The following is an 11,123-nucleotide window of genomic DNA, read 5'->3' on the forward strand; positions in this document are numbered from 1 at the left end:
TTTGAACCTGTTAACAAAGTGCAGAAAAAGACCATCAGCTTTCAGCCTGCATTCCTGTCTCCACTATCTATTTCATTTGCTTGTTATTCAAGAAAAATAATATAATTAAGCCACTTGGTATTACATTGCTTCTATACTGTTATTTTTTCTTCACTGCTGGTTAATAACCTGTCAACATGTCTTATTCCATGAAAATTCAAACTGGAAGCAAGTAATTTGTTTTTGACTTTGAGAACCACAATATTCACCTTCACTTTCAGCAACACTGAGCCAACACTCATCTCTTAATTTTATTTGCAAAAAGGAAAAATACCACCACCACGCTCACAAGGTAATTAGTTTTCTTGCTGTGTCCAAAGGGGACAGTCTCAAATAAGACTATATATCCCCATGGCATTCTCCTGCCTATAATTCGTCAAAAAAAAAATCTATTAAGAAAATGCATATCTGGGGGTTTTTGTTTGTTTGGGGTTTTTTTGGTGTTGCGTTTCTTTGGGGGTTTTTGGTTTTGTGGGGTTTTTTTGTTTTGTTTGTTGTTTTTTTTTTTTCTTCCCTGAGAATGTGTTCCACTACAAAGCTTTCATTCTGTGTTTAAGCTACATTCAATCTAGAAACATAAATGGTGCCCAAGCTAGAAGCCATTTCTATAGCAGAAGTAAGCTCTTAAGAACACTCTCAGTATCAGCAGAAACCAGTAATCACTGCTCTGCAGAAGGACACAGCTGGGATGGAATTAACTTTCTTCATGATAGCTGGTATGATGCTATTTTGAATTTCTGGCTAAAACTGTACTGATAATGCACCAATGTTTTGGCTGTTGCTGAACAGGTTTGAACAGCATCAAGATTTTCTCCTTTTTCTCCCCGACTCTGTTCCCTTCAGTGAGCAGATGAGCAGGGCTGGGACAGGCAAGAGATGGAGAGGTCAAGAAGGGACACCACCAGAACAGCTAACCCAAAATGGCCAAAGGGATATTCCACACCATACAATGCCATGATCAGCCATAAAACCTGAGGTAAAGGAAAAAAAAGTGGATTGTGGTTTTCTGTTGTGGTTGTGGGGATTTTGTTTTGGTTCTGTGTTTTTGCAGGATAGAGGGAGGGACGGGGTGGTTCTTGTCTTCCCATTATCCCCCCTCACCTATTAAACTCAGTCCATGAGTTTTCTTCCTTGATCTTACTATTTTCTTCCCCCATCCCACTGAGACCAGTGGGAAGGAGGGAATGAGCAGCTGTGTGAGTACTTAGCTTTTGGCAGGAGTTAACCTACCACACTTCCAAAAAAAAGTTTACCTAACAGTTCATAGTAACAGCATCTACTATAATATTGAAAGCCCAATTTCTTTAAAAGCATGCTTTATCAGTGAAAAGTATCCTCTGTAGCTCTAAAAAACTCCAACAGTCTAAGCATAAATGCTTTCTCTCACAAAACAAAGCACAGAGCCCTTCTGCTAAGAACAAAGAATTGGTAAAGTTCTCCTGTACTGTCCAACACAGTCCCTTAGTTTTCAGGGATATGATGTGGTAGCGTTCAAAAACATGTATGCTTCATTTGAATAGCAATCTTCTGCCTCTGCTACTCTAATTTAAAGACAACTCCATAATCTCACTACTCTAAGTGTGATAACTTTCTCTTAACTTACAGTTAACATAGTCACTGATAGTTCATCCCCACTTGATTTCTTCTTCAGTTTCCTTGCGTTCACAAGCTAATACACAGAAAGCAGCAAGTCTTCACTGTGCTGGACTGAAGTTGTACTCTCATTTCATATTACAAGCTCTCCAACATCTCATTTGTTCTCTGTTCCACTCTACTCTGAATTTAGACTCGTATACACAGTACTGCAAAAGTAGCTCCAAAGATGTTGTCCCCATGGCAGCATATGCACTGCACTGTATTTTATGATACAAAATGCAAATCAAAAGGAAACTGAAAAAAAGTTGCAGCACTACAAACTACAGCGGCACTCCACAGCTTCCTTTTTAATCTTAACTGCATTGCCACAGGCCACATTGTTTTTTCAGTTGCTTAAGGAAAAACAGCATTCAAGAAATTTCAGGTGGCTCCATTCCTGTCGTACTGGTCCACTGCTGCCACCAGAACATATTATAACAATTGTGGATCCAGGCATTTCATCCAACATTTTAAGAAGTTTTAAAAAATGTAAGAATGGTTGCCCATTGTCAAAAAGGAACGACCTTATTTCTTTGTACCTCAGAAGTACAATTCAGCAGGTAAATCCTGACTATGTACATAAAATACTCATAACATTCTAACATCACGATTCACAGTCTAAACTTCAGCATCAACAGAACTTCACTGCATCCTAAATACTTTAAAGCCATTGGATCAGCATAACTATACTGGCTGTTTGCAAAGGACCCTTAACAATGACTGGTTTTTAAGTTCAGAAGATCACGGATCATGGTTCTAAATCGCAATCGTTGCCTCCTTGCCCCACTCCTCCAAATAAATTATCAGGAAAGAGCTCTAGTGGGCTAGAGTCTTCGTTAATCACACTCAAATTATCCTCTATAGCAAAAGTAAAATTAGTACCTACTCCAGCAAACTCCCCATCGAGCATTTGAGAGTGCACATAATGAAGACGGTGGAAGGATGCTTCTCACAGGGTAATCAATACAAGTGTTGTTGGTGTAACACCAAAGGCACTGTGCAAAAGAAAAAAAATATTCATCTTCAAAATTGGAAAAATTGTTTACAGCTTAGTGCTCCTCTCCACAGACAATTGTTGAGTAGAGTACTGTATAGATATATTGGAAGTGCTTTTAGTATGAAACCTACAGAAGTCCTGATATATTTCCTAAATAAGCCTAAACTGAATTTTGTACTTTAAGGTAATAAATATTTACACTAGCCTGAAAATATTTGGGAACATAGAGGTACTCTGTGTACTAGAAGATAAAATGGCTTCAGGTTTAGAATTACTGAAATTGACAAGAAATACAAAACCTTCCTCTTTAATCAAATAGGTGTATGCATGTAACTGTCTCCAACTTTCCTTCAAAAAGGACAACTATATTTATTGACCATATAATTTCATGTAGCTGTTAGCTCCTCTTTTTTTTCATACATAGCTTGCCTAAAATCTATTTTCCACAAGAATTCAGATTCTGTACATTTGTTATTAGGACAAAGATAAGAATGACAAAAATACATAGCTGATGAGAAGTGTATTGGTGGATTACTCAGAAGTTAAAAATCAGACCTTGGAAAATTCTCCAGAACGCAAATTCTCCATGCGCACAAATTCTAACATGTAGTCCTATCTATTAACTAGTATTTGTGGCACATACTTTGTCTTACAGACTGTCATATGGAGTCAGAAACATGAAAACTCTCTCAAGATATTAACCGATAGATATTATCTGGTAACAGATAAAGTTCTTAAATTTTCATACAGCTGGCAACCTTGTAGTAATAGCATTATTGTTTGAAATAAGTAAATTGAGTTTCAGGATTCAACAGTTAAAACCAAATCCTTATGCGTTATTCCTTACAATATGGTACATCAAACAATAAGATTAGATGCAACAGCATATCTATAAAATTATCACTGAGAACTTACTGATAAAAACCACAAGAAAACAGGTATTCATCAACTCTAAATACCAACCCAAAAAAAACCAACCCAATTACAATGACAATAAACAAAATTCAAGCATTTTGAGCTATAATTCTGTTGAACTACAAGAAATTACTACATTCTAGGGGTTTTTTTGAATTGTTTTTATCTATTCACCAAATGTTTAATTTTCAATTTTATCTGCTGCTATGCATATTATCATCAGTATGAAGACCCAAACTGTTTTTTTCTACTGAATCAATTAAATAGTTTCAGAAATCTTTTGCTTTTGTATTGCTCACACAAATGCTAATGGCTTTGTTATGTAGCCTTTTTTTGTTCTTAATGTGCAAACTATCTGAATCAAGTCTAAACTCCTCTCTTCAAGGTTAACACTGATGCTATTGAAGCAGTTGCCCTGAATCATCCATCATTCCGTCACCAAAACAAGCCTGGACACTGTCATTGGTTTGAGAGATTCTGAAAATAACGTATCTATAACTGTTAATGTCTTCAGTGCACAAACACAAAGGATTTATTTCTCTCATAAGGTCAACACATAGCTCTCAGGTTAACAAACACTGTGCTCATTTATCTGCAGCAGCACCTACTTGAAGTGGCAGCCACACTAGTTTTAAGTGTTGAACATTTAATCTTTAATGATCCATATTTTCTGCTTCTTTATACTTTTGAAGATGAAAAGTTCTCTATGCAATGCCATGCTCATTACAACAAATATACAGGTCTGATAACACACAATAATCTTATCAATGCATGGCAACTAGTTTTTCCACTAAAAGAAAAACAAACTAACAAACAAACAAAAAACAAACAAACAAACAAAAAAAAAAACAACAACACAAAAAACCCAACAACAACAAAAACAAACAACACACCCAAACACACAAGCAAAAAACAGGTAAATTTGGATATTTCTCAATTTCCCCTACTGAAAAAGTTTTGCAGTAACTGAAATATTTCTTTGTCTTGAATTCTAGCTTCAGATGTCACTACAATCTCTCACTTTATACGAGTGTTTCTTCTACTCTGCAGGGACAGACACCTTATGCATACTTATCACAACCCTTACTGTGAAGCTAAAAAGACTTTGAGTAAGGACAGAGAAACAAATTGTATTGTTTTAAATGTCTGCTTTATGGCAATGTCATTAGAAATCTAAACACTTTGTGAGCAGAACAGTGATCCAGCCTGGTAGTCTCAAACACTTAGGACCTGATGCTGTCAGTGGAGCAGTGACAGGTCTGAACATCTATTATACAAAGTACTGACCCAGTTTGCCTCAGTTAAATGCATTGTTTGGTGCAAATCTAGGGAAAGACTCTTCTAGTTTATTCACATTAACTTCCCTGTTCTCCTATTCAGCATAAGAGAAATACAAGGCATTTTCAACACATAAGATTCAGTTTACCTAGCCCCTTGTATAAGACGGAAATTTAACTTAGCGTTGCTTGTAAAATGAGGATAAGTCTAAACCAGCAGCAACACCAACTGTGCTGTGGAAGCACTGAGCTCATGCTGAAACTGGAACCCTGGATTTCACCCTGCCCATCCTCCTCAGACAAAGCAGGGAAATACCCCCAGTGATCAGATCATGGAACAACCCTGGCAAAGAGAAAGCACACTGGCATGCATCCATGTGACAGAGGGGAAGCAGCACGTCATTGACTCCACCATTTAAACAAGAACAGGGGCTTTCTCTTATTAAGGGTAGTTTGACTAGATTTGTCATTAAAAACAAAATCAAACTCCTACCAAACAGCCAAACCAATCCCATCCATCTGACTTCATATTAAAAAACAAACAAACAAACCCAAACAAACAAAAACCCAAAACAAAAACAAAAAACAACACACAAACAAACAAAAAATTCTCATTAAAAAAGAATGTTAAAAATCTTACCGAAACATTTTTTAGACATTCTTCACAGGACCTCTGGGAAAACTCTGAACATGCTATAAAAAAAGAAAACACAAAACACAGGTTATATATTTATTTTTACTCAGTAATGTCAAGCATTTAACACAATATTTAGCCTTTTCTTTTTTATACTTCTACACGAAAGAAACAATTTTGATTGAAACAATTAGTTTATTATTTCCACTTCAAGAGAATTGTAGCAAACAGATAAAAAACTAGTTAAGTTTGACCTCTGAAACAGGAAAACAATTTAAGTTTACCTGTAACTTCAATTTGCTTTCTCTAAGGCCAACATAGGAAATGCAGCCCAAGAGCTTCCCTGTGTTTCTGCTGAAGTTCTAGAACATTTACACTTCTATTTAAATAACACTTCACATTCTGCAGCTTTGGAAGCCTAGCAAAGGCTGATCCCCTTTTTCTGGGGAAGTCTGGAAAAAAAAAAAAAAAAGCTGTCCAAATAACGTGATTTTAAATTACAACTAAAAAATACTTGAAAATCCAAGTAATGCACAAGGAGTTAATTAATATTTTCTTTGGATTTTAAAAAACACCTTCTATCCTAAGAAAATATTTACTAGTGTTCACATTCTCAGAGGATTCCAGCCAAATGCTATTACTTTCATTTAGAAGTACTGAACGCTTGTTGTCTTCAGGCTAGTCTTTTTTTATCCACAACACAAACAATTTGTTGCCCACGGGACCATGTATATGCCGCAATCTTGACCGAGATGAACTACCTGACAGATGAGGTGGAGTTTCCTCTCCTAGAGTGAACCTGGATTTTCTTCCAATAACTAAAATTCCCACTATAATTATCATGATAATTCCCATGATAATTAATACTGTTTAATGAAACTAACTTGTGATTATTTTGACATCATATAAATATGAGGGGAAAATATCTCCAAATCAGGAATCCTATTCTATTTTTAATGAATAACAGTGGATGAGTCACAAGGAGTTATCTATTCGAGCTACATTCTTGGCATGTTTTGGGATAACCACATATTTCAAAATTTTCTTGTCATAATTCAGTATTTTAGCTTTCTGGTACTAATTCTAACACTAAATGTGTTTTAAGTAAGCTCAGGTTGGTTGAGTGCACAGCGAGATGGATCGAGAACTGGCTGGACATCAGAGCTCAGATGGGGGTTACCAACAGCGCAGGGTCTAACTGGAAGCTTGTAGCAATTGGGGCTCCTCAGGGGCCAGTACTAGGTCCACTCGTGTTCAACCTATTCATCAATGACCTGGATGAAGGGACCCAGTGTACCCTGGGCAAGTTTGCTGATGATACCAAACTGAGACAAAAGGTTGACACACGAAGCCTGTATTCAGCATGACCTAGACAGGCTGGAGAGTTGGGCAGAGACAAACGTCATGAAGTTTGACAAGGGCAAGTGTAGGGTCCTGCACCTGGGGAGTACTAACCCCAGGCACCAGTACAGGTTAGGGGCTGACCTGCTGGAAAGCAGCTCTGCAGAGTAGGACCTGGTAGTTCTGGTCAACAACAGGTTGACCATAAACCAGCAATGTGCCATTGTTGCCAAGAAGGTTAACAGTATCCTGGGGTGCATTAGGAAAAAGTATGACCAGTAGGTCAAAGGAGATGATCCTCTACCTCTACTCTGCCCTAGTGAGGCTACATCTGGAGGATTGCACGAAGCTCTGGGCTCCCCAGTTTAGGAAAGACAAGGAATTACTGGAGGGAGTCCAGCGGAGAGCTACAAAGATGATTACAGGTCTGGAGCATTTTTCTTTTGAGGAGAGACCGAGAGCTGGGTCTGTTCAGCCTGGAGAAGAGAAGGCTGAGGGGACAGCAGGCACAAACTAAAGCACAGGAGTTTCCATCTGAATATGAGGTGCCAGAGCACTGGAACAAGGCTGTCCAGAGAGGTTGTGGAGTCTCCTTCCCTGGAGATATTAAAAATCCACCTGGACACGTTCCTGTGCGATCTGCTATGGGTGAACCTGCTTTAGCAGGTGAGTTGGACTAGATGATCTCCAGAGGTCACTTCCATCACCAATCATTCTGTGACTCAAGTGCCAGTGTATTTAGCTTTAATTAATATATCTGTTTAGAAAAAGCACTTATTAATCTAACCAGTAAGAATTAATATTGGTACTGGTACCAATTAACTGAGAAACAGCCTAAGCATTAAGGCACATTTACCAATTCATGGAAAAAATGTGAAAAGAAAATTCAGAAGACGTTCTCATCTTAAGCTCCAAAGCTTTCAAATTGGATTATTCTACATGGAGTACCATCATGCTTTTTTACAAAAATACTTCATTACATTTTCAGTCAATTTAAGATTTAAAACACTTAAGCAAACCAGGTTTCTGAACATGAATTAGCAACGTACTGCCAGAAGCAGGCAAGTACATCAAGGACCTCTGTGGTTTCTGTTACATTTTCGGGAACTGAACCATCTACAGCAACATGAAGAAATGTAACGTTCCTTAGATTCTTACCAAAGGAGGTAATCCCACAAGCTTTTCACATTATCTTTAATTGCCTTCCTGCTGACATAACAGAGAACCTGTATTGCCATTTAACCAAAAGACTGCGGCTTAAATTCTACTAAAAAAAAAAAGACTTCTGTTCTTGATGCTTCTGCTAAAGAACAGTATAGAAGGGTCTTAATGAAAAATACTTCAAAATACATAATCACATCTCAATCAAAACATCTTTATGTATTGCTGTTACAAAAGGTAACATTAACATAAGTGATAATTTTTTTTTTTTTTCCATTCTGATTTATGTATTTCTCTAGGTCACTTAACTTACGAAGATATATAAATTTCCCACCAGTATGGTGTTCTCCACAAGAGCAAAGGGATAGAACAAAACCCTTCTCAAACAGAAAAAGAAAAAAAATCCAACAAACCCCATCAATCCACTTTGCTAAAGCATTATGTGTACCAGCAATTAAAAAAAAAAAAAAAAAAAAAAAACACCACACAAAAAAACCAAACACACACCCCCCACAACACAATCAAGTTGATAATACACTACTCACTTGTAATATTACAGGAAGATTATCATTAGAAAAAAATAAATGTAAGCCATAGCACCACTACCAAAAATAATTCATACTGTATTTTAAACAGTATCTATCAAATACAATAATTTCTTCTATATTGGCATATAACATCAGCATTAGTCATCTAATGGATAATAAAATAAAAAATCATTTTTACATGCCAAGCCTGGTTTACTAAGCAGTGGAAGCATTACTTCAATAAGCAGCATAATTCTTACCAAAATAGTTTTGTGTCCCACCTAGTAAAGAATGAGCTGTAGAGCTGTAGCAAGACTATCTTCTCACAAGAAAAAGCTATCACTGTTCATGCTACACTTTTTTTTTTATTATTAGAATTCTGCCCACACAGAGAGGAATTGCACTAAGTTAATGATACATAGATTATCTCGATGACCTCACTTTCTAGTAGACATACTCATGGACCAGAGTAACAATGCACAAATACATAACAACGGCTGTTCCTCCACAAAATACAGGTAAAACAGAATAGCACGGGGTGGGGGGGGAGGAGGGGGGCAGCAGGGGGAGCATCTCTTACTATTCCACTGTAACAAAAAAAAAAAAAAAAAAGCGTGACTAACTGCTCAGTCAGAAACCATTCAACACCTACACTAAGCTTGCTCATAGTTAGTTTATTTTAATGTGTTCTCTGCACCCATTCTCAGGATAAAACTTCTTCAACAGTTGTTCCCTCCTACTGGTATAAGAGTACTTTCACCAAGTGCTCTTATTCCCCCTCAATCTTCCTTCTGCTCCAGCAATTAAAGCCATACTTTTCTAGGTATTTCCTCAAACAAGAAACAATACAGCCTTTGTAGCCCTGCTTTATGCCAGCCCAACTCACTTAGCTCAGGTGCTGAACTTGCAGAGTATTTAAACAGGATGGCACACAAGGTCTACCAGAACTACCAGAAACCGCAGTCTCTTCACAAAAGCATCACTTCAGTAATTGATATGCATCTGATAGTCAACAAGTCTACCTCCCTACTTTTTTTCCAACTATTTCAATTTAAGGTTAAAATTATAATATTAGTCACGCAGCATATCGATTTTTAATTTTTCACTTTAAGCTTATTACCAATATTTATTCCTTTAAGTTCACCCACATCTTTCTAAACAATATAATGATCATTCTCCATATCAACAACCAACTTTGTGTCACGAGCAAATTCCTAACTCACATATCAGTAATAGCATGTGAAAAGTTCTCTCCTAGGGAATCCATTCAGCCCAGTTTTGAGCTCAAAGCAAACCCTTTGGTTTCACCTATGTTTCTCAGAACTACTAGAAAGACATCAACTTGCAGTTATTAGCAGGTCTACCTTTTGTTCCTTCCTCTCAGAAACACTGACCGTTCCCTTCCTCTTCTACATCAAGTTAGTTATCTCAAAGTTAGATACTTCTGAGTATAAACCCTGCCATAAAAGAAATAAAATACCTCAAACTGGAGTCTAAAAACGCACACCAATGTCCACTTGACAGTCCCTAATTTAGCGTAAACTAACCTAGTGTGTACCTTTTCCATCACATCTACTAGTGGCAAACAAATTTGTGGACAAGCTCCACTGACTGTTTTCCAAAAGCAGCTTTGAGATAAACGATTCCAGGAGAACCAGGATGGCAAGAGCATCTCCATCAGCTTCTCCTTCCAAGCCACATTCCCCATCACCAGCCAGGGGAGAGCAAACGCAGGCGAGAGCCGTCTCCCTACAGCTGACCTCAGGGCCGCCCTCCCGCCACAGGGACCCGGCCGCTCGCAGGCCGGGGACCGCGCGAACTCCCGCGTTCCACCAGCTCTCCGCTCCTGGGCGGCACTCAGCGCCCGGAGGCCTCGAGGCGAGCTGGGACCTCTGCCCGTCCCTCCGGCAGCCCCGCGAACAGAAACACCCGGGCAGGCCCCACAGCCCGCGCCCACGGGCGAGCCCCTCCAGCACGGCGGAAGGGAACGGCTACGCGCTGCCCCGCGGCTCCCTACCGTGTGCCGGTGCTGGCGAAGCCGTGGCGGTGAGCTGAGCCAGCCCCACGCCGGCGCAGCCCCACAGCAGCGCCAGGCCCCGCACCCACAGCAGACACAGCGGCCGCGGCGCCGCCATCGCCGGCCGGGGCAGAGCAGGGTCGGGCACAGGCCGCGCGCGCACCAGGAACCCGCCGCGCGCAGGCGCCAGCGGGGGCGGAAGGCGGGGAAACGGGTTTGTAAGCCGGGGCCGCGGCCTCCCAGGCGCTGGGAGTCGGTGCTTTACTGCTCTTGAGCTCCCCGTGGCTGCGCTGGCCGTGCCGGTGTCCCCTTGGCGCATCTGTGCGAGCGGCCGCCCTGCGGCCCGGAGTCAGTCCGTCACTTGTAGGCTCAGGTGTGTGATACAGTAAGAGGGCTGTTTCCCCTCCCTCGAGGCATAGTTTGCTTTTGATTTTACCCTCTTTTCCTTCCTTTACTGTGCGGACTTTCCCCGTCCCTGTGAGAGCTGGGAGGTGGGGAAGATCTCTTGCCCTATCTCCTGCTTGCTGGTTTTAGTCAGTGAGGTTGGACAACGGGCTGCCTAAGCCAACAAAGGCAAGTC

General features: G+C 39.8%; 1 protein-coding gene across 1 annotated transcript in view; it reads right to left on the bottom strand.

The window, feature by feature from the left end:
• LOC136098863 (pituitary tumor-transforming gene 1 protein-interacting protein-like) overlaps positions 1 to 10,877 on the bottom strand; it is a 28,842-nt gene extending 17,965 nt beyond the window's left edge. Inside the window, exons 1-3 of the mRNA XM_065832608.1 lie at positions 10,544 to 10,877; positions 5,504 to 5,556; positions 2,561 to 2,669 (exon numbers count right to left, since the gene is read on the bottom strand). Coding sequence (XP_065688680.1) covers positions 2,561 to 2,669; positions 5,504 to 5,556; positions 10,544 to 10,862 — 481 coding nt within the window. The 5' untranslated portion in view covers positions 10,863 to 10,877. The remainder of the gene's footprint in view (positions 1 to 2,560; positions 2,670 to 5,503; positions 5,557 to 10,543) is intronic.
• Between the last annotated feature and the right edge of the window lie 246 nt (positions 10,878 to 11,123).

Source organism: Patagioenas fasciata, chromosome 2, assembly GCF_037038585.1.
Source record: "Patagioenas fasciata isolate bPatFas1 chromosome 2, bPatFas1.hap1, whole genome shotgun sequence".
In the NCBI taxonomy this organism is placed as follows: domain Eukaryota; kingdom Metazoa; phylum Chordata; class Aves; order Columbiformes; family Columbidae; genus Patagioenas; species Patagioenas fasciata.